Source organism: Tamandua tetradactyla, chromosome 24, assembly GCF_023851605.1.
Source record: "Tamandua tetradactyla isolate mTamTet1 chromosome 24, mTamTet1.pri, whole genome shotgun sequence".
In the NCBI taxonomy this organism is placed as follows: Eukaryota; Metazoa; Chordata; class Mammalia; order Pilosa; family Myrmecophagidae; genus Tamandua; species Tamandua tetradactyla.
The window spans coordinates 25800276-25824980 of record NC_135350.1 but is presented as its reverse complement, the minus strand read 5'-3'; the positions used below and the strand labels follow the sequence as shown (position 1 = coordinate 25824980).

At 37.8% G+C, this 24705-nt stretch overlaps 1 protein-coding gene across 1 annotated transcript; it reads right to left on the bottom strand.

The window, feature by feature from the left end:
* Positions 1 to 332: 332 nt before the first annotated feature.
* On the bottom strand, positions 333 to 12837 carry LOC143668128 (alcohol dehydrogenase E chain-like). Its single transcript, XM_077142736.1, has 9 exons — positions 12715 to 12837; positions 9709 to 9810; positions 8966 to 9104; positions 6408 to 6495; positions 6089 to 6308; positions 5481 to 5741; positions 3206 to 3341; positions 2467 to 2605; positions 333 to 823 (listed from the first exon to the last, which is right to left on the bottom strand). Exons 1-9 carry the CDS (start codon positions 12835 to 12837, stop codon positions 799 to 801), a joined length of 1233 nt encoding a protein of 410 aa, XP_076998851.1. The 3' UTR covers positions 333 to 798.
* Positions 12838 to 24705: the final 11868 nt, after the last annotated feature.

The following is a 24705-nucleotide window of genomic DNA, read 5'->3' as shown; positions in this document are numbered from 1 at the left end:
TAAAAATGACCCTGTGTTTAGAAGCTCTGTATCTTCTCCACTTCTAAATCTGACTGTACACAGTCTCATGCTGTAGTTGCTCTCCAGAAGTTTGAACATTTCACAAGAAGGGAAATACCAACAGTGAGAGTAGAGGTAGAAGTTGATGGCTGTAGGCACAGTAGTTCATCAAGTGTGTAGACAGGGGCATGGATGTTGAGAGTTCCCTCCATTGTGGCTTCAATGACTAAGGGAAGCAAAGGACTAATAGGTATGAAGTCACAAGAAATATCTTTGCTCAATGGGAAAGACAACACATAAAGGAAGTTCAAGAAGGAAAGTTTACTGGCCTCCATTACCCAGCTGATGTTCACCATTTCATGTTTCTCTCACTAAAGTTTAGTTAAACATTTGTTTGTGAAGATATTTCATGAAACACGGGCATTCTTAGGCAGTGAAAAAAAAACTGAACTGTGTAACACAGAGAGTAAACCTAAAGTATCTGTGCAATTTAGTTAGTAATAATGATGAGTAAGTATTGGGTCATGAACTTTTACCAATTTATCACACTAATTCAAGATGATAGGAATAGGATAAATTGCCCATAGAGATGGGGGAAGGTGAGTAGATCGAAAAAACTTGCCATGCAATATTTCTGTAAAATTAAAATTGCTGTATGAAATCAATTAATTTTAAAGTTCACAAAATAGATTTCACAGTATTTTCTGTTTCCTTTGCGTGCTCCCATATGTATTTATTGATAGCATCTCTCAAGAGCAGAGTCAGAAGACCAGTAGAAGTGGAGGCATCTGTGTAGTCTCAGAATTTCAGGACTGTAGAGATACTGAAATAAAACATAAAATATATAAATAGTTTTAACAGTAGATATTGAATAATCTTCCTTGTGAGAGTCCAAGGAGGATTGATGTGCCTTAGTAGAAACCTGGCTGTGTTTCCAGGTCCCTTATTATCACCCTAGACTTTTATGTGCAAATAAGTAAAAAGGAAGCTCATCTTTTACTAGTCTCTTCTCATGTTCTCTTCAAACTTAAGCTCATTCTTCACCTTGTATTATGACATTCCTTTAGATTTCATTTTATTTTAACATCTTCAAAAAACCATCTTTCAAATTCCCAGTGCCTAGTATATTAATGAAAACAAAGCAGCAGTGGGTAATAGCACATAATAAGTTCTTGCCATCTGTCATGCACTTTGTAGATTCTCTTCGTATTTTGTCTCATTAAACCTCAACCAAAATGAAAATGCCCAGAGACAATGACTAGGATTTGTTGACTGCTGTGCTCCATATTACATACATACATATATATATATAATATATATATATATATATTATATATATGTAAATGTATGTAAATGTATGTGTATATGTATGCACGGATGCATGTACTCTTATGAGTTAGTGCATTGTACTAGAAAATATCAGCTTTGCTAACAGGTCTAACTTGGAATTCTGGTCACCTCTGTACTAACTGTATGTCCTCTGGGAGTCTCATGTTCTCCACTTTTAAATAGTGAAATTAACAATAGATATCAGTATTAGTTGGGAGTCATATGGGGTACTGGAGACAAGACAGACATAGTATTTCAATTGAAAACTTCATGAGAAGGGGGAGGTTGCAAAAAAAGTGTGGCCTGTGGAGGTAGAAGGTGGGGTTTGAATGAAACTGCCTATTACTAGTTGTGTCTCATATCAATGCAGGTGACAAAATTCATCTGAACAGATGATGGTAAAAGTCAAATGTTAGAAGTTGACAATAGTATTGGCTCATATTGCTAAAGTGGTTTTTAATATAGCATTTTGGACCCTACCCATTTACAGTAAATTTTATTTGTGAAGAATTATTTGAAAATCATGGAAAGAAATTGTAGTAATAATTAAAAAAAAAAACTACTAAGATTTGTACAGTCAACAATCCCAGTGCAGCTCCACTTACTTCTAGAATGAGTTTTGCAATGTCCTGATTATAATCTAAATTTCTATCCATCAAGAGTCAGGCTGTACTAGGGGGTCAGGCAGAGGTTGCAAGGGCTCCTGATGATGACTGTGTGACTCTGAGCCTCTTTCCTTTCAAGGGTGAGTGTCCTCCTCTCAAGAGGCTGAAACTGTTCTGATGATTTCAGATTTGTGGCAAGTCACAAAATTTGGCTTTAGCAGAATAGGAAATGCCAAGCAATTATTATCGGATTCTCACAATATGATGAAAATACTCCATGTGCAAATGAAATAGTAAGAGATAACCAAGCATTCCACTGTTATTCTCATCCTTCTATCTTCTCATAGATATGTCAGATCTCTGAACAAGGGCAGGCCGCAGTGGCTCAGCAGGCAGAGTTCTCGCCTGCTGTGCTGGAGACCCGGGTTTAATTCCCGGTGCCTGCCCATGCAAAAAAAAAAAAAAAATCTCTGAACAAAACAAATATATTTCCATTAGCCTGTTCCCCACTTTAAAGAAAGAAAATGTCTACCTCTTTCCAGAGCGAAGCAGGTCAAATCCCTCATTTATTTTTTCAAAAGGTAAAGCATGGGTTATCAATGGATCCAGTGGAAACTTGTTGGCCATAAAATCAGTCACAAGTTTGGGGACAGAATCTTTACTCTTAAAGCCTAAAAAGAAGAAGACATCATAGATAGATTCAGACAGGGGTAAACAGAATTAGAAGACGTTTCAAACGGAATGTAAATCAATGTGTATAAAACAGGCTGCATTCTACAGACTATTATTAGTGGGGTTTATAATAGATAGTGGACTTTAATATTGTTTTGCTGAAATTTGTGTGTTGTTGTGTCCCCTCAGTAAACTAGAACCCTTTGTTATCAGGTCTCTCACAGAGAAATTTAGTGCAGATGATAATGCCCAAACTGATGGAGCCAATTTAAGAGTTGTATAAATTTGGGCTGTAAGTGCAGACATGAACTATTGCTATGGATTGCCTGGGTCTTACAAGGTATTTCAATACCTTATTCAGTCACCACCATCAAAAGAGGTTTTGTTATAGGTCCTAGCTAGCTTACTGGGACATCAGTGAGTTTCGGGAGCTTCAAGCTACATTAGTTCTACTTCTAGTGGATTGGAAGCCTATAGATATATCAGACTTTTAATTTATCTTTGACCACATTGTTTTCCAAAAAATTCACCTTGTCAATTGTCAAATGTAACAAATTCTGAGATTAATAAGAATGTGGTCCTTAAGCTTAACTACTTACCACCAAAAATTGTTCCTTTCCAGGTGCGTCCAGCCAACAGCAGCATAGGGCTCACGGAGAGGTTTTCGAAACCTGGAGGCACCCCTAAAATGACACTTACGCCAAATTCTGCCATACAGCATAAGAGTGCCACAAGCTGGAGTGAAATTAATATTTAGAATTGTAAAGATAGTTTCTCTGTTACTTTCCCTCTCATGATATATGGTAAGAGTTTATGAAATTTCAGCTTAGACTGTGAGCATGTGGAGGGTAGGGATTTTGTCTTTTGCTTCTTTTTTCTCCTTTGAGCATACATTAATGCTGTGGTGTTACAGAAGGGGCAGAATATATTTTTGGATGAGGGAATGGATGGATGTATTTGTGTGTACATAATTTTTATAAAGTATTAAAGAGGCAAGCATCATTAAAAACATAAAACTAAAACTGTTAAATTACAATTTATTAAATTCCCCTTTTTAGAAGCTAAAAAAAAAGAAAAAAAACATAAAGCTGTTTCGTCAAAATAGGGTAACATTTCATCATTACATGAATCTTAAGCAAGCTATATATTAGTGGATCATTTCTCATTGATTTATTTAGCAATTTCCTGAACCTTGAATTTAGACCAGGTATTTTGATGGTGAAAAAGATGTAACATCCATTACATTATCAAAATTTGTCTCCTGTCCTTTGGATGAATTCCCTTTTAATGAATCCCTTCTTTATTTTCAATCTTTTAATTGTACATGTCATAAATGTCAACTTTTTCTTTTTCTTTTTGCATGCGTAGGCACTGGGGATCGAACCCTGGTTTGCAGCATGGCAGGCAAGAATTCTGCCACTGAGCCACCATAGCACCACCCATAAAAGTTAATTTTATCTCCCTCCAAAAAGAATATTGATTTTATTTTAAACTATACCTCTCATTCTGGAATCTGAAAAGATAGTCCAGAATGCTTGTCCTTCAGTCAGTTTTTTCTAAAACTCATTCTATAATAAGAAAATGGTTTACGATTCCAAAGGAATACGCAATTATTAATTCTTTGTGTTTGTTGTGTGGTTTGGAAGACCAGACATCACAGAACTTGTGGTTATTAAACAGTAGGTATCATCAAATGAAGTAATAATCTGGTCCAGTTGAGAAAACAGGAGAAAAAAAAATATGGAAGGAACCTAAGGAGAAAAACTGTCATCTTGCTAAAAGGGAAAAGATTCCCTTGCAACTTCAGTTGTCTGTGGCATATTTTCCCAGAGCAAGCCTGCAAGATCTTCACTCTCAGGGTGCTTCTCCGTCATCCTAATGCAGCTTGGACTTACTGGGGAATCTCAACAATGGGGAGTGATTGATCTGAGGACTTTTTCAGTACTGTTCTAGAGAATTGTAGTTGGGGGGAATGTAGTTGGATGTATATTGCCCTTCCCAGTTGATGATATTTATATTCATATTTATTTGAAAATAATACCATGGACATTCCAAAGATACTGTAAGAACTTCAAGATTGGAAATACCATTTTATTATAACTCCACCTAATATTCATTGAGTGTTTATCATTAGTCAGGTGGCATGATGCTAAGTATTTTATGTGCATATAATACTATGGGATGCTATTTTATGTTTGTAATGCTATAAGATATTATGCTTTCTGATGCTATTTTAATTCATGTAATGTTATGAGATACATTGCCTGAAATTTGTCTGTTAGTAAACTATGTCCATTCTTTATAGGTTTTATATGAACATGGATATTGGATGTCTATTTAGTGTCAAGCACTGTGTTTTTGCTGTTGGGATATCTAGGGATGCATTGAAACAGTAAGTTTTTTAAGGGAATCTTTTTGATAATAAAATGATTTTTTGGATTAATATTTACCTTTGTTCCTTTGATGAAAATATGATGTGAAAAGATATTTTAATCCAATAAACATAAAAATTATTAGAACACTTTTGTTAAGAATGTAGGGAAAATCAAACTTTCACAGTTTGAGAAGAGAATTTATATTCTTTGTATTTCCTTAATTTGAATTTTTTCCTAAAATTTAATAAAATAAATTTATAAAGGTTTAATATAGAACAACCTCTAAAGGGGAATTATGACTTGAGACATGTGCTTAACTGCTGGAATGAAAGATTCCTTATAATAATGAATAAAGTAATCATCTGTAAGAAACAAGAGATAGAACATTACAATTCATAATTAAAAAATAGTATATATACACATAGTATTTATGTTCTGCTATTTAAAACATACTCTAGATATCAGGAGCTTGAATCAGAGGGCATGTCATGGTACATACCATGGTGTCCAGCTGACCAATGGCTTCGAAAGAAAAGTCCACACCACCTCCAGTCATTTCCTTCAGCACCTCATGGACGGGTTTCTGGAATTCCTGAGGGTTGATGCACTCAGTGGCCCCCAACTCTTTGGCTTTTGCAAATTTGTCCTTGTTGATATCCACCCCAATGATCCTGGCTGCTCCAGCTGCCTTACAGCCAATGACGGCAGACAATCCAACTCCACCAAGGCCAATCACAGCACAGGTGGAACCTGGGGTGACCTGCATTTCAGAAAGGACAAGAATGGAAAAAGAAATGACTATTAGCGATAGTCTAAGCTAGATAAAGTACCAATGTTGATATTTATCAGTAATTAGTTGGATCCTCTGTGAACCTCTTAAGTATCGTAGCTAGTTTATATCTGAAAAGCAGGTGATTTCTATAACACATGCTTTCAATTCTTTCTGGGGCTATATTCTACCCATAATCACACCCCAAATTCTATCGTGGTTATCAGTGCTATTATGGTCACAGGGAGAAAGCTATCATTAATTTAGAGGAATGATCCATGATTCTTGGGAAAAAGTTATTTTAGATAGTCTGAATTATTACCTGTGGTCATTCCTACCTTGGCAATGTTGAGTGCAGATCCATAACCAGTAGAAAATCCCCACCCAGTAAGGTAGACTTTCTCAGGTGGTGCAGCTGCATTGATCTTAACCACTGAGATCTCATTCACCACTGTGTACTCAGAGAAGGTGCTGATTCTGATGAAGTGGTAGATGGGCTTCCCTTTGCAGGTGAACCTGGTGGTGCCATCCTGCATGGTCCCCTGAGGGTTGGTCAGACTGGTCAGTGTAACAGAGGCAGAAATAGAAGGGCATGAGGCAGGAGCTCACCTGATGTGCAAACTCATTGGCTCTACATGCAAACTATTAGAAACCTACTCATTTTTCATGCAGAAGTTGCCTCGTGGATGTTTACAAACAACACATTTTCCACACTGGGGAAGACACAGTGGGATGACTTTATCACCTAGAAGAGTATAAAATAAATGCTTTTAAAATTTCTACCCAAGCATTAATAGAGCAAGAACTTCAGGTTTAAGTATACTGGAAGCAATGGTCTTGGGAAAGTCTCACAAGAATTAGAGTGCAATCACCACTATGTCGTTGGTGATTAGCCTGTCAGTAATGTTTATCAGTTTGTTTTTTATGGGTTTGAGGAATCCAAAAGAAGAAAATCAATATATAAAACAAGATGAATTTGTATTACTTCTACCATATTAATAATTTCCTTTTATCACATGTAGAGTTATACTGAGCTGTAAACAATTTTCCTCATTTAATAATTAATTAAAAGTAAAGTATTCTCACTGTAAGTATTAATACAAATTTTAGTTGCAAGAATACCACCATATATTCTCTCTAACATTAGGGACTGCATCATTAATAGGTAAGCCCTTGATCTTGAGGTTTGCTCCCATGAAATTTATTTCTGTAACAGGGGAGCTAAGTCTACCAATAATTATGCCTAAGAGGCAGTTCCAGAGGACCTCTTTGCTGCTCAGACGTAATCTCTCTCTCTCTAAGCACAATTCTGCAAGTAAACTCATTACCCTCCTCCTTACATGGTTTATGTCTTTAAGGTGTGTAAATCATTGAGGGATTAACAATGCCTACCTGACCAAAGGGGAAAAAGAAATGTAACAAAATAAGGTATCAGTGGCTAAGAGTTCTCAAGTCAAGTTGAGAGGTTATTCTGGAGCTTATTCTTATGCAAGATTCAGCTAGATATTGCTAATTACCACAGTATACCAAAGCCCCAACCAAAATATTCGTGAAAACCCTAAAGAACACCCAGGGCTCTAGCCGAGGCTCTATGAAAATTTCACTCACAAAATTTATTTTTCAGAAACTTAAACTTCCAGATTATTCCTTGGCCAGATAAGCCCTGGACTTAGAGGCACCAGTCTCTCCAAGAACATCAACTAGTTGTATTTCCCTACCCATAAGGTTGACACCCCTCTCCCTCTTTTCATTGCATGGGCAGGCACTGGGAAATGAACCTGGGTCTCTGGCATGCAGCTGAGAACTCTGCCGGCTGAGCTCCTGTGGCCCGCTTGACACTCCTTTTTTAACATGAGAAATCAGAATGGACATTGTCCCAATATCCCTAAAGATTGGGAGAGAGATCTAATGAGAGGGAGGAGTTGTAACAAATGATTGTGACTACTGAATTCATTATATTGTTATTTCTTGTTAGTTTCTAGTGTATTAGAACAACTAAAAGGAAAATATCTGAAATCGTGGAACTGTAACCCATACCATACTTTGAAATTTGCTCTATAACTACCTGTTAAACTGTACTTTGAAATTTATCACTTTTCTTCATATATATTATATTTGACAATAAGAAATATTAAAAAATAATAATACCATAATAAAGGAGATTTGATATCTCATACTAGTTTCAATTACAATGTCTTGAGAATTTTAATCGTGATGATTTACAAAATCTCTTTGCTCACTTTTAGTAGCGAATGCTTACATTTTTTATAGTTCTTTTTAAGAACTAAAAAGAATAAGATAAAGGGACCTTCAAGAAATTTCTCTGAATATCTCAATTATTAAAGACAGGTATTTTCTTATAGAACAAGAAATTCTCACTTAAATTAATTTAGGGAGTTAACTTGTGAGTTATCTATTTTTCTCTTATGGTAGAGCGAGCAGGGATTAAAGTAAAGGTGTCATTTTATTACTTATATTTTTGTAAAAAAGAAATACTAAAAGGTTAAACTCAAACCATGACATTTTTTTCTGCTTGCAAGTCAGTTAAATATGTGGTAAAGGGATGGATTATATCCACTGGCCAAAGAGATTTTATCTAGACTGTTTCATTTATTTCACATTCAAGGAGGGAGGCCACATAGGAAGAAGGAAGTGTGAACAGGCTCCACTGCTGGATATAAAAGGCTTCATACTGCTTCATCCACAGCCTCACAGTCCCTCCTGTGAACTCAGTGAATTACAGTCAGCATATACTAATCCAGAGTCTTGGGACAAGACATATTTTTTCTTCTCAACTCATGTATTTTTTCCCTTGTCCCATTTGTAGCTGTATTTTGTGCCATGAACGAATGCAGTGTTCAAGATTCTAAAATGGAAGTTCTTAGAGTGTGAACCCCAGGACGGCAGTCACTCTGTCTCCTTGGTCTTCCACTGTCCCGGGATCTAATCTGGTGCCTGATATCCAGGAGGGGCTCCAGGAGTCACTGCTGAAGGGGAGAATCATGAGGTCTGTCCTGCGGACCTGCCTGGACATCTGAGGGAAGTCAGGCAGGGAGAGAGGAAACAAGGACATTCCTGTCTAGTTCCAGCTCCACCATTGGCAGCTGCTGGGACCTGTGCAGGTCTCTCATGTCTCACCGCCTCAGTTTCCTCCTCCAGGCTCCTTGACCTTGGGAGGCCTGAATGCAGACACATTCCCTGAGTGAATCCTGTACCTGGTTTGACTGCAGTCACCCCCTTGCCAATGCTCTCCACGATGCCGGCTCCCTCATGGCCTAATATTGCAGGGAGTGGTGTGAAATTGTTACCTCTAGTCACACTGTTATCTGAGCCACAGATCCCTGAAGCCAACATCTGTAGGGGAAGGCAAAAATAATTATATTTAGAAAAATTTATGTCTCCAGATAGACTTAAACCACTATTTCCCTGAAGTTGGGCTTCTAAAGAGTTTTCAAGAAATTGCTAATTCCCCACTCTTCCCAAATAAGCAATTCAGTTTATCCCTGAAATTATTTAGTAAAAAAATCATCCTGTACTTCCTTTTCTGCATTAGACAATCCTGACTAATATGCAAAATAATTGTTTCTGTGATGTGTTAAGTTGTAGAAAATATAGTCTGTTCTTCAGAAGTTGAAATTGTGTACTAGTAGAATTAGGCCTAAATATTCTAACATCAACTGCTAATTGCTTTTGAAGTCGTGATATATACCTTTTGGACTGTACTTCTGTACAAACACATAAATTCTGTTTATATTTCTTGGATTATACTTACTTTTTTACTCTTTCCTCACTCACTTTAAAAAAATTAACAATAAATGTCATTCACATCTTTTCTTGACAACCAAAGTCATTAAATTATACTGGTTACCATAATTTACATTAAAATTTCTATTAATGGATTTTTAGTTTCCACTTTTTAATATTCTTTGATTATTAAAATTGAAATGAAATAATTCACCTTAATGCGAACTTCATAGGCCTTGGGGGGTGCAACCTCCACCTCCTCAATGGATAGAGGTGTGTTTATCTCCCAAAGCACAGCTGCTCTGCATTTTATTATCTGTAAAATCAAACACAAAATATTATTGTTTCTCCCAATCTTGAAAATGGGATTTTGTTTTTCTTTCTCTGTATTGTAGTATTTGGTCTCATGGCTAGTCCAATCAACTACTAAGAAAGTAACAACTCCCCTTCCCCCATTCTTAAAGAAGAGGTAAAGCAATAACGTAAGGAAATAGAAGCAGAATGATATATTAGAAGACATTGAGATAAATTTGAATATATTTTCCAGGTCATTTTTAAAAATTTAGTTTATTAATTTTTTATTTAAGAAAACAAGCAATACACTTAGAACCACCAAAAATGTTTACCTTAGTTAGCTTAACCGTAGGCATATTTAAATAAAGTATCTATATAATCATTGTAAAACTTGTGTTTGGGCAGTAAGTTTCATAAACCAATTTAAAATTAAGGCAACAAGGAAAAAAACTATACATTTAGATAGCAAAGTTCTTAAATTCTAAGTATTAAACATTAACTTAGGTACCATTTGATCAGCTGTCAAAACTGTGAATGTTCTCAAAATATCAAGTAGAAAGTTCTTGCAAATGATCTGCATTGTTATAATAATAACCTATGTTACTAAACATTTATTTTTACAATTATTGTATAGAAATCTTAACCACTAAAATGGATATCTTAGCTCATCCATAGGCATATTAAAAAAAATCTAAGTAATCACTGTAAAGCCTGTTTATACAATATGTTTCATAAACCAATTTAAAGTTAAAATCAAGAAAGGAACAAAATCTATAGATACAGATATCAGAGTTTCTTAAATTCTAAATATTAAACACTATCTTAAATACCATTTTTTTTTTAACATGGGCAGGCACCGGGAATTGAACCCGGGTCCTTGGGCATGGCAGGCAAGCACTCTTACCTGCTGAGCCACCATGGCCCACCCTTAAATACCATTTGATTATCAAAACTGTGTGCATTCTCAATATCAAGTAAAAAGTTATTACAAATATTAATGTTGCTATAGCAGTGAGCTGTGTTGCTAAATACTTTCAAGTTTTTTATTTCAGGAATTTATTTTGTCTAATATTATTATAGCTGCCTATAGTTTTTGTTGCCTTTTTTGTAGAAAAATATATATATACAAAGAAAAGAAAGAAAACAGCAATAATTTTCAAAGCACACTTCAACAAGCAGCTACAGAACAGGTCTCAGAGTTTGTCATGGGTTCATAGCAGCACTATTCACAATGGCCAAGAGATGGAAACAATCCAGGTGCCCATCAACAGCAGATTGTATAAACAAAATGTGGTATATACGTACAATGGAATATTATGCAGCATTTAGACAAAATGATGTCCCGAAACATAAGACAACGTGGATGAACCTTGAGGACATAATGCTGAGTGAAATAAGTCAGACACAAAAGGACAGATACTGTATGATTCTATTATTATGACTCCAGGTCATTTTTACATATCCTTTTTTCTCCAAGTATATTGATGGTTGACACATTCTAATGTTGTCCTGCAATGGGCTGTTGGTCCACAACTGTTGGTTTGTACATGAAGTCCTCTTTCACTACTGTTTTGTTGACATTGATAGAAATATTGTCCATTCTCATAAAATCTACTGCCCTCTTCTTCAATTTCTTTGCATAAGTCAAAACATCTGAATTTATCATTCACAAGAAATAGAGTGTAATCACCACTATGTCATTGGTGATTAGCCTGTCAGCGAAGTTTATCAGTTTATTTATTTTTATGATAACAGGTACTATTTGTCTTTTGCCCAGGAAATTTTTTCTTTAGTTTCACTTCTTCCCTGTTGACTCTTTCTTTTTTTCTTTCCTCCCCACAATATTGTGTGCTTCTTGTTTGCACTACATGTTTGGCACATTGCTTTTACATTTAGTTTTTATTATCTTATTTATCTGTAGCAACTCCTTCTAGGATAGAGTTTAAAGCTATAGAGTGAAAATACAAACACACATTCCCATATGCATATATATATCATTTAAAGCAGAACTGTGCTTGTGTTTGAATTTCTAGCTCAGGTAGTGTAACCATAGATATCTTTCAAAATAAGATTTAAATATATATTTTGCATGTTTGAGAATGTATTTAAGTCCTGCTTTCAAGATGGTAAAGTTTGCACAATAAAGAGTTCTTTTTAAATAGAGAATTGTCACACCAGCAAATATAAGATCAATTTGATTGACGTTTATTCCTATGAAGCTCATTACTATTATTGCTTTTCAAAGTCTTTAAATTATCAGTCTTTTTGCCACAGCCAATGACCAGTAAAATGTTAGAGCTGTTGGAAAATGTACATTGATGGCAGTGGTTCTTGAATGCCAGTGCCTATGATTGACAGGCACACCAGGTCTTGTCTCAGGGGTTTTCCATGCTTGATCTTTAATGCTTACAGGGACACTGCCAGGGGGAACTATTGGATTCTGGCCTTATTTTACTGATGCAAATACTGAGCTTAAAATTGAGTAGTTTTCCAAAAGTCACACACCTGAGTGTCCCAATAATTCAGATGCATCATTGTTATCTTTTCATTACCACATACCACATTTAAATTATGGCTTCTGAATAATGAAGATGATTTCTAATTTAGGTTTTCAAATTAGCGATAATGGACTTGGATAAACTATCACTCTGACTAGTGCATTTTTTACTTAAAGGGAGAAGAGAAATCTTATAAAGATGATATATTTTCTAGTAAATATAAATGAAAATACCCATATTCACATAGTTTAAGATGCATTTTACCTTGTAGCATAATTGTATATTTTATTTCACTATTTATTATTTATAATTTAGAAATGAAATTAAATTATTCATTAAAAATTGAATCCACATATTATACAATAAACATAAAAATCTTATATTCATTTATTATATAAAAGAGAAAATAAAGGTTTTTTAATTCTTACTTTTCCTGCTGTGCCCATGTTGTTTCTGTCTTCTCTGCAGGTCAGGAGACAGGTAAATTGTTGGAAATTTCTTCTCTGTTCTAATAAGCAAAGCATATAGAGTGCCAAATGCTTTGTTTGCATGAATAATGCCTAATTCTACACATGTGCTCTGGATTCTTTTTAAGCCACACCCATCAGTTAATCCTCAGAAGTTGAATAACTTAGGAAAGGACATGAACCAGTGTTCAAAACTTTGTTTGAAATATACCAAATTCAGATACAGTGTCTTGATTTCATTAAGTTAAATATTTCCACATACATAAATTTTAATCCCACTCTCTATTATTCTATTTCATGTTTCTACCTCTGCAATCCCAGAGGCAGTTCAGAGTTCTTTTTTCTCTTTATCTGCATTAAACAGCAACTTCTTTTTGACTTGATTCAGTTAGATGTGGGTTAAGAAAAAGCAGGACAGATGAGGCAGAGCCCAGAGAGCACTACCAACTTGAGGAAGGTCTTAACTCAACACTCTTCTCTTCAGAGCAGGTCAGACACTCCAGAGGTCACAGCAAGGATTTCACTGTCCCTGGCATTCCTGCTCCACTCAATATCAGTCAGCCATGACTGCGAACCATCCTGTGCCAGGCAGTCATCTAGGTACTATGGAGATGGCCAAGGTGAGTAAGAGATGGACTCTCCTCAGACCAAGAGTCAGTATTGGTCAGTGGCTGTGTTCACCTTTGGGTCCATGCAGACTCAGTTCCTAGGTAGCTGTGTGAACCAGGGCATATTATTTGATGGTTTGTGTCTTAGTTCACTCATGTCTAAGATGAGAATGAATAATAGTATCCTTTTTATAGAACTGGTGAATAAATGAGAAAATCCATACGGTATATTATGAAGCCAAGCAGGCAGGAAAAGTCTCAATAAATGTGGGTCATAATTATTCCCCAAAAGAATGTCACAATCTATAGGCTATAAGGACAAACAGGCAAGGAAGTCATTTTCATGTCAGCCTGTCTGGGAAATATGCATTTTAAGGATCAGATAGTGCTCGGGAGCAGGGCTGTGGTTGGGTGGCATAGTGCCCAGAATGAAAGAATCTGAGTCTAAAAAGGAGGGTTTTTGATGGTGCAGGTGTTTGAACTGGAATTGAAGTTATCTTCAATAAAAACAGAAAAGTCCTCATTTTGAATTTCTGTTTTCTTTCATTCATTATAGCTAGTGTGTGCAGGGTTTCCAGATAATAGGAACTTTATTTTTTTAATGCATACTTTGAAGTACTGCAACCCATAATGCATGCGGTGATTTGATTAAATGTAATCTTTCTCAGAGATAGCATAACACAAATGACATATCTTTCTAGAAATGCCCATTGAACAAGTTCATAACCAGTTCATGCAGTGTGAGTAATGTTTTATGAGTCACACCAGGGTTGGAAAGCATTTCCCCAGTGTCGAGTCAAAGGAAGTCCTATGATTTCAGGGTGCTACTAGTTTGGAAAAGTTTGAATAGAAATTCCCAAATCATGTCTGTGGCATTCATGTCCCTTCACCACTTTACTGTAAACTTCTCATCCACCTTGTTCATCCGTAGTATCCACATCCTTTAAGAATTGGCATCTGTATTGTCTCCATTCTTATCCCCTTCCTCACTCATGCCCTCTCTTCACCAGGGTCTTTTTCTACTTTTCCATCTGTTGACTCCATCAACTCTGACCCAAATTGAGATCCAGGTCAAGGCCACCTCTGTGGAGATATGGTTGCTCCATGTCACAATCAGATTTCCCTCCTTGCATCCATTTAGCTAGAACATCCCTACTCTGGAATTGGGACCCACTCACTTCTACTGTTCCCTGTATTAATATGAAATCATACTCTCAATGTACTGTAAATTTCTGGTAAGTGGACTTTTAAACTTCATTGGTGATGTCAATTGTACTTAGTACAATGCTGTGTATGCTACAGGTGTTTAATGGTTGTTGAGTTGTGTTGATTTACCTTAGGACAGGAATATCTAGGAATGTCATAATGGATAAGATCCAGTGTCTGTTTATTGGTGTTTGAAGATTAGCAGTGGGTCAGCAGAGCTCAGGTTGACAGGACAGAGAACTCTCCTGTGAGGATTAGTCAGTGCCAGGAGGCTCCAAAGTGGAGTTCAGAGGAGGAATGCACCAGCCTATCTGTTCATTTGAGCTTTATCAGCAACTGACTCAATGCCTGGCATGCTATGTGTACTCAGACATTGGTTGACACAATTTAAGTTGTGACTTCTACTTTTTCCAGAAGATTTGAAAGAAAGTAGGGTATTTATTAATAATTGTCTCAAATTGTGAGTTGGAAGGAAGAAGTACAGATGGATTCAATGGCATGAATAAAGAAACTTGAACAAATTATTTTATTTTAACCTCCTCTTTTATGTGTTTTCTTTTTTTGTCTTCTCTCATACCTGGAAAGGTAGTGTTTGAGGTAATTATTACCATTAATGCCTTGTTTTCCAGGCCTTCATGAAATTGGAACCCTGATACATTCATGAGATTCTGTCACTCCTGGAACATGTGGCTTTGTGAAGTTCCTAAGCCACAATGGGACAATCTCCTGTATGTCAAGTGCCCTTCTTTGATACCATCTGGAAACTGTTCTGTTGTCACACCTTAGTGTCCCTTCTAGAGGTTTAGATGGGCAGGTGGGGAGAGAGACAGGCCCAAAATGGGGTATCAGCTTTCTAATATCAGAAAGGAACATCATGTAGACTGTCCAAAGGTAACCCTGTACAACTCTCAAGGTTCACAGCATATCACTTTCCTCTTATTCTTTCTCTCTCAGTGTCTGTTACCCAGTCCTAGTTTTATATAATATCAACTCAGTATCTATCACCTTCTATATGAATGTTCTCATGAGAGAGGACATGATTGGTCCAGCTTGGTCAGAGAATCCCCATGTGTAGACAAAATAATTGTCTCCAAATATGTCTATGTCCTCACTCCTGGAAACTATGAAGTTATGATCTTACCTGGCAAGAGCTATGTGTAAATGTGATTAAGCTAAGGACTTTAAAATATGAAGAGTGTCTTGACTTATCCAAGTGAATCAAATCTAACTTGTATCTTAAAATTGAAGAACCATTCTAGGCTGTGTTTAGAGAGGCATATTTGACTTAGAAGGCTATATTTGTTTCATTCATTGTTCTATGGCTGCTGTGATAATGTACCATACACTCTCTCACTTTAGCAGGAGGCAAGAAATGGCATCCAACATTGTCTCATCTAAATCATCTCTTAAAAGTAAACATAATTCTTTTAAAGATGAAAACACTAAGGCTTAGAGAATTTCCAAAATTTCCAAAGTAACACAGCCAGTAGTGGACCCAGAGGTCTGTGAGACCTAACTCCAGAGTCTATGTACCTTCCATTAATCATCATCATCAGTAGCACAATAGTTTATATCCTTTTTCACTCTGACTATTGCTAAGTAGTGTTTAAATTATTTTGCACATATGCATTATTTAGGATTCTCTAGAGAAACAGAATCAAAAGGGAACACTCGCAAATATAAAATTTATAAAAGTGTCTCACATGACCATGGGAATGCAGAGTCCAAAATCCACAGTGCAGGCTGTGAAGCCAAAAATTCCAATGGAGGGTCTGGACTAACTCCACAGGACAGGCTAGCCAGCTGAAGCAGGAAGAGTCTGTCTCTTCTGAATCCACCTTAAAAGGCTTCCAGTGATTAGACTGAGCATTACTCATTGCAGAAGACACTGCCCTTGGCTGATTACAAATGGAACAGCTGTGGATGTAGCTGATGTGATCATGATCTAACTCTATGAAATGTCCTCATTGCAACAGACAGGCCAGTGCTTGTCCAACCAGACAAACAGGTACTAACACTTGACCAAGTTGACACATGTTCTTGACCATGACAGTCCACCCCTGGTCAGCTTGGTAGCTATATATATCACCTTAAACCATACCTAATTTCTAAATATAAAACATTAAAACACACATTTTTTTCTTTCACCTAACAATACTCAACTGTCCTGCATATAACTGGAAACATATTAACTCTCTTGAGAATAGGGTGCAAGTCCTTGGGTAATATTCATTCTTAAACTTGATATCTTACAACTTAAATAGTATAATATGAACCAAACAGCATCACAGTCCTCGTTTCTGTAACTGATCATGTGGCCGTAGTTCATATTTATCACTACCTTCTTCCACTACCCATTCCATGTTCCCTTTACTGTCAGCAAGTGCTTCAGCTGGCTGTGGTTCTTTACCTGGTGCAGTGACCCAAACCTTCATTCTTGAAATTTCAGAACCATTGTTAATCCTGCCTGGATTGGGCTGTTGCAGTTCTTAATTGATTTTAATCACAGGACATGGTAGTACTAAAAGATGCCCCAGGAGATCTCTTATATTCCAAGAAAATTCTTTATCTCCATTGTGTAGTTGCAGTCTTATTTCCCCTTGATAGTCAGAGTCAATAATCCCAGGCAATAATGCAATTCCCTTCTTGGCTTGTTGGTCCAGAGCATGAGTAACCCAAGTGGCCAGGTGGCAGTCTTAGATTCCAGTTCAATGAAACCATTGTTGTGTCTCCTGGTAGAAGCACTCCCCATTTTGGAACTAAAACTTGTAGACCAGCAGAGCTCAGGGTCACAGGTACAGGAAGTAAAAATTTTCCTAGTGGATCACTAGGAGTAACAGTGAGTGGTGCCACTCCCATTTCCACCCCTTGGTTCCTACACCCATGGATCCTGGCTATGGGAGAGACAGCACCATACAGTGAATGCTGATTCAGAGCATACACAGCTTCCTGGAGAACATTACTCCGGCCTTTCAAGGTATTGCCTTCAAGTTGGCATTGTAATTGAGTTCTCAAAAGGCCATTCCACTGTTCTATTAATTGGGCTGCTTCTGGATAATGGGGAACATGGTAAGACCAGAGAATTCCATGAGCATGTGCCCATTCCTGCACTTCATTTGCTGTGAAGTGTGTTCCTTGATCAGAAGCAATGCTATGTGGAATACCATGATGATGGATAAAGCATTCTGTAAGCCCATGGATGGTAGTTTTGGCAGAAGCATTGCAGGGAAAAGCAAACCCATATCCAGAGAATATGTCTATTCCAGTTAGAACAAATCGCTGCCCCTTCCTTGAAGGGGGTGGTCGAATGTAATCAACCTTCCACCATGTAGCTGGCTGGTCACCTCGGGGAATGGTGTCATATTGGGGGCAGAGTGTGGGTCTCTGGTGCTGGCATATTGAACACTCAGCAGTGGCTGTAGCCAATTCAGCCTTGGAGAGTGGAAGACCATGTTGCTGAGCCCATGCATAACCTCCATCCCTACCACCGTGACCACTTTTTTCATGAGCCCATTGGGCAATGACAGGAGTTGCTGGGGAAAGAGGCTGCCTGGTATCCACAGAATGGGTCATCTTATCCACTTGATTATTAAAACTTTCCTCTGCTGAAGTCATCCTCTGCTGTGCATTCACATGGTACACAAGTATGTTCATGTTTTTAGCCTACTCAGAAAGGTCTATCCACATACTTCTTCCCCAGACCTCTTTGTCACCAATCTTCCCATTATGGTCCTTCCAAAACCCCGACCATCCAGCCAAACCATTAGTAACAGCCCATGAGTCAGTAAACAAACACGCCTCTGACCAGTTTTCCTTCCAAGCAAAATGAACAACCAGGTGCACTGCTCGAAGTTCTGCCCACTGGGAGGATTTCTCCTCACCACTGTCCTTCAAGGACACCCCAGAAAGAGGTTGCAATGCTGCAGCTGTCCACTTTCGGGTGGTGCCTGCATATCATGCTGAACCATCTGTAAACCAGGACTGAGTTTTCTCTTCTTTAGTCAATTCACTTTAAGGAACTCCCCAAGAGGCCATAGCTCTGGTCTGGGAAAGAGGAGATTTTGTGGCAGGAGTGGAGACAATGGGCATTTGGGCCACTTCCTCATGTAACTTACTTGTGCCTTCAGGACATGCTCTGGCCCTATCTTTTATATACCATTTCCATTTTACAATAGATTGCTGCTGCACATTCCCAACACCCAGCTCATGATAGGCAACTCAGGTTTCATGGTAACTTGGTGGCCCATGGTTAAGCATTCAGTCTTTACTAAGGTCCAGTAGCAGGCCAAAAGATGTTTCTCAAAAGGATAGTAGTTAACTGCAGCAGACAGTAAGGCTTTGCTCCAAAATCCTAAGGGTCTGCATTGTGATTCTCCTATAGGGGTCTGCCACAGTCTCCAGACAACATCTCTATTTGCCACTGACACTTCCAGCACCATTGTATCTGCTGCATCATATGGCCCAAGAGGCAGAGCAGCTTGTACAGCAGGCTGGACCTGTCACAGAGCCTCCTCTTGTTCAGGTTCCCACTCAAAATTAGCAGCTTTTCTGGTCACTTGATAAATGGGCCAGAGTAGCACACACAAATGAGGAATATGTTGTTGCCCAAATCCAAAGAGACCAACTAGGTGTTGTGCCTTTTTTTTTTTCATCTTAGGAAGGGCCAGATGTGACAATTTACCCTTCACCTTAGAAGGGATATCTCGACATGCCCCACACCACTGGACACCTAGAAATTTCACTGAGGTGGAAGGCCCCTGTATTTTTGTTGGATTTATCACCCATCCTCTGACATGCAAATGCCTTATAAGTAATTCTAGAGTAGTTGCCACTTCTTGCTCACTAGGTCCAATCAATATGATATCATCAGTATAATACACCAGTGTGATGTCTTCTGGGAGGGAGAAACGCTCAAGGTCCCTGCAGAAAAGATTATGACATAGTGCTGGAGAGTTGATATACCCCTGAGGTAGGACAGTGAAAGTACATTGCTGCTAATATCATCCTCAATGGGGAAAAATTGAAAACTTTCCCCCTAAGATCAGGAACAAGACAAGGATGTCCACTAGCACCACTATTATTCAACATTGTGTTGGAAGTTCTAGCCAGAGCAATTAGGCAAGAAAAAGAAATACAAGGCATCAAAATTGGAAAGGAAGAAGTAAAACTATCACTGTTTGCAGACGATATGATACTATATGTAGAAAACCCAGAAAAATCCACAACAAAATTACTAGAGCTAATAAATGAGTACAGCAAAGTAGCAGGCTACAAGATCAACATTCAAAAATCTGTAGCTTTTCTATACACTAGTAATGAACAAGCTGAGGCGGAAATCAAGAAACGAATCCCATTTACAATCGCAACTAAAAGAATAAAATACCTAGGAATAAATTTAACCAAAGAGACAAAAAACCTACATAAAGAAAACTACAAAAAACTGTTAAAAGAAATCACAGAAGACCTAAATAGATGGAAGGGCATACCGTGTTCATGGATTGGAAGACTAAATATAGTTAAGATGTCAATCCTACCTAAATTGATTTACAGATTCAATGCAATACCAATCAAAATCCCAACAACTTATTTTTCAGAAATAGAAAAACCAATAAGCAAATTTATCTGGAAGGGCAGGGTGCCCCGAATTGCTAAAAACATCTTGAGGAAAAAAAACGAAGCTGGAGGTCTCGCGCTGCCTGACTTTAAGGCATATTATGAAGCCACAGTGGTCAAAACAGCATGGTATTGGCATAAAGATAGATATATCGACCAATGGAATCGAATAGAGTGCTCAGATATAGACCCTCTCATCTATGGACATTTGATCTTTGATAAGGCAGTCAAGCCAACTCACCTGGGACAGAGCAGTCTCTTCAATAAATGGTGCCTAGAGAACTGGATATCCATATGCAAAAGAATGAAAAAAGACCCATCTCTCACACCCTATACAAAAGTTAACTCAAAATGGATCAAAGATCTAAACATTAGGTCTAAGACCATAAAACAGATAGAGGAAAATGTTGGGAGATATCTTATGGATCTTACAACTGGAGGTGGTTTTATGGACCTTAAACCTAAAGCAAGAACACTGAAGAAGGAAATAAATAAATGGGAGCTCCTCAAAATTAAACACTTTTGTGCATCAGAGAACTTCATCAAGAAAGTAGAAAGACAGCCTACACAATGGGAGACAATATTTGGAAACGACATATCAGATAAAGGTCTAGTATCCAGAATTTATAAAGAGATTATTCAACTCAACAACAAAAAGACAGCCAACCCAATTACAAAATGGGAAAAAGACTTAAACAGACACCTACCAGAAGAAGAAATACGGATGGCCAAGAGGCACATGAAGAGATGCTCAATGTCCCTGGCCATTAGAGAAATGCAAATCAAAACCACAATGAGATATCATCTCACACCCACCAGAATGGCCATTATCAACAAAACAGAAAATGACAAGTGCTGGAGAGGATGCGGAGAAAGAGGCACACTTATCCACTGTTGGTGGGAATGTCAAAGGGTGCAACCACTGTGGAAGGCAGTTTGGCAGTTCCTCAAAAAGCTGAATATAGAATTGCCATACGACCCAGCAATACCATTGCTAGGTATCTACTCAAAGGACTTAAGGGCAAAGACACAAACGGACATTTGCACACCAATGTTTATAGCAGCGTTATTTACAATTGCAAAGAGATGGAAACAGCCAAAATCTCCATCAACAGAAGAGTGGCTAAACAAACTGTGGTATATACATACGATGGAATATTATGCAGCCTTAAGACAAGATAAACTTATGAACCATGTAATAACATGGATGGACCTAGAGAATATTATGCTGAGTGAATCCAGCCAAAAACTAAAGGACAAATACTGTATGGTCCCACTGATGTGAACGGACATTCGAGAATAAACTTGAAATATGTCATTGGTAATAGAGTTCAACAGGAGTTAGAAACAGGGTAAGACAATGGGTAATTGAAGGTGAAGGGATACAGACTGTGCAACAGGACTAGATACAAAAACTCAAAAATGGACAGCACAATAATACCTAATTGTAAAGTAATCATGTTAAAATACTGAATGAAGCTGCATCTGAGCTATAGGGTTTTTTTTGTTTTTGTTTGCTTGTTGGTTTGTTTGTTGTTGTTGTTTTTTACTATTACTACTACTTTTATTTCTTTTCTTTATATTAACATTTTATATCTTTTTCTGTTGTGTTGCTAGTTCCTCTAAACTGATACAAATGTACTAAGAAACAATGATCATGCATCTATGTGATGATGTTAAGAATTACTGAGTGCTTATGTAGAATGGTATGATTTCTAAATGTTGTGTTAATTTCTTTTTTTTTTTCTTTCCGTTAATAAAAAAATAAAAATAAAAATAAAAATAAAAAGAAAGTACATTGCTGACCTTGTCAGCTGAAAGCAAATTATTTCTGGAGGTCCTTACTAATAGCTATTGAGAAAAAAGCATTTGTCAGATCAATAGTTGCATGCTAGGTATCAGGGGATGTATTGATTTTCTCAAGTAATGAAACCACATCTGGACTGGCAGCTGCAATTGGAGTTACCACCTGGTTGAGCCTATGATAATCCACTCTCATCCTCCAAGACCCATCTGTTTTCTGCAGAGAACAAATAGGAGAGTTGAATGGGGATGTGGTGGGAATCACCATCCCGGCATCCTTCAAGTCCTTAAGAGTGGCAGCAATCTCTGCAATCCCTCCAGGAATCTGATATTGCTTCTGATTTACTATTTTGCTGGGTAGGGGCAGTTCTAGTGGCCTCCATTTGGCCTTTTCCATCATAATAGCCCTCACTGCACTAGTTAGAGAGCCAGTGTGGGAATTCTTCCAGTTGCTCAGTGTGTCTATACCAATTATACATTCTAGAAGTGGGGAAATAACTACAGAATGGGTCTGGGGGCCCACTGAACCCACTGTGAGATGAACATAAGCTAAAACTCTATTGATCACCTGGCCTCCATGAGCCCCCACTCTGACTGGTGGACCAGAGTGATGTTTTGGGTCCCCTGGAATTAATGCCACTTCTGAACTAGTGTCTAATAATCCCCAGAATATCTGATCATTTCCTTTTCCCCAATGCACAGTTACCCTGGTAAAAGGCTGTTGGTCTCCTTGGGGAAGGCTTGGAGGAAGATTAACAGTACAAATCTGTGGCAGTGTAACAGGATTCTCCACCAAAGGGACCTGACTTACCCTTCATTCATGGGGCTCTGGGTCTGTAAACTGTCTCAAGTCTGGAAATTGATTAAGGGGCCGTGACTCTGTGTTTTTGTAATGCAGGTTAGACTTCTGTTCACTTGACCTAGAACTCTTTTGTTTATACAGCTAAAACAAGAATTAATAGGTTGCCCTTCTATTGTATTTCTAGGCACCTCGTGATTTACTAGCCCATGCCACAAATCTCTGTGAGTCATATAATTTTGACTCCTGCTTTGAGTTTGCTGTCTATTGTAATAGCCACATCTACCTTGTCTTTGGTGATTAAGTGCTGCCATCTGGCTTCTGATAACTCAGGATTCAGTCATCCCCACTGTGTTTAAGGATTCCAGCTCAGTGACAGCAGTTACTACAGTAATATATGACCTACAGAGAATGCAACTACAGAGCTCTTCAGGGATGATGGTGTTAGTCTCACAAATTTATTTCTCACTGTTTTGGTAAAAAGTGTACCCTCCGGGCATTTCTGGGGTGTAAGAGCAGACTTTGCATGATAAATCCACTCTAACATTCCAATCTTTTTAAGCCTCTGGATCCCCTCATCTACATTATACCAGGGAGGTTCTGGCATTTCAACCTCAGGTAATGTTGGCCGCCTTTTCATACATGTTTCAGCCAACCATCCAAATAAACTGTTAATACCTTTTCTAACCCCTCGAGCTATAACACTGAATGCAGAATCTCTGCTTAGTGGGCCCATATCAATAAATTCAGCCTGATCCAGCCTTATATTTCTCCCACCATTATACCTCACCCTTAAAATCCATTGCCACACATATTCCCCTGATTTCTGTCTATATAAATTGGAAAACTCACACATTTCTTTTGGTGTGAAATGTAGCTCCTCATGTGTGATACTTTGCAACTCACCTTTTGGGGTCTGTTGGGACTTTAGTCTAGTCATAGGTCTGGAAGAAATGAGGGGTGGTAGGGATGGATCATGAAAAGTATTAGAAAAATCTTCCAAGCCTTTTGCTTCAGGGCATTCATTTGTGATTTCATCTGGTGAAACAGAATTAATCACTCTAGGGCTAATTCCTTCAGGAGGAGGTTGGGTGGCCAACTCCTCAAGGCAGGTTGGAGGTGGGGCACCTATGTCCTCAGGGCAGACTATTACAGGGTTATCTAGAGAAGACTCAGCATGACCTAGGGTTTCAGCTCACCCCTGACATCATTATCAATCCATATGTCACCATCCCATTTTTCAGGGTCCCACTCTTTTCCAATCAATGCCCTCACTTTAATGGCAGACACACAACCAGACAAACAGGTACCAGCACTTGGCAAAGTTGACACATGAACCTGACCATGACAATATATCAACTCATTTAGACCTCACCATAACTTTATGAGGTAGTCATTACTTTTATCCCTATTTTATAGATAAAGGTTTTTCATCAGTGTCTTGATCATCATTAAAGCTAGTTTTTGGATCTTTTAGCACAGTTTTCCAGAACATCCACACTTACTCTTATAATGGCAGGCCCACAGTGGGCCCCGGACCTATTCTGTAGTTATTTCCCCAGTTCCAGAATGTATAATTGGTATAGACATACTGAGCAACATTGAAATTTCAGTTAACATTGTAAAGTTGCTACTCTAACAATAAGATTTTGAGTCTGCTTTTTGGAGATCTCAAGTCTACAGCTATGACAAATAAGATTTTCCTTCAGGATACTCATAGAAACATCTCCATCTGTCTGATGACCCTTAAGTTTCTTGTTTGAAGCCTTAAACCCATTCCTTTCACTCCTTAATGTATCCAGTATATCAAACAACAACCAAACAACTCTCTATACCTGTTATTTCCATAAAACTCTGTAAAGTGTAAAAAACATTATCCCCAAGAGCCTGGCTTCATACAAGCAACAAATTAGGGGAATCGAA

What these genes read in the sequence shown, in the direction of transcription:
- LOC143668128 (XM_077142736.1), bottom strand. Translation starts at nt 12,837, where the DNA reads ATGCAAACAAAGCATTTGGCACTCTATATGCTTTGCTTATTAGAACAG. An exon ending in ACATGGGCACAGCAGGAAAA is followed by an intron (nt 9,811 to 12,714) that starts GTAAGAATTAAA and finishes TTGATTTTACAG; the next exon opens with ATAATAAAATGCAGAGCAGC. An exon ending in TTGGTCAGCTGGACACCATG is followed by an intron (nt 3,342 to 5,480) that starts GTATGTACCATG and finishes ATTTCACTCCAG; the next exon opens with CTTGTGGCACTCTTATGCTG.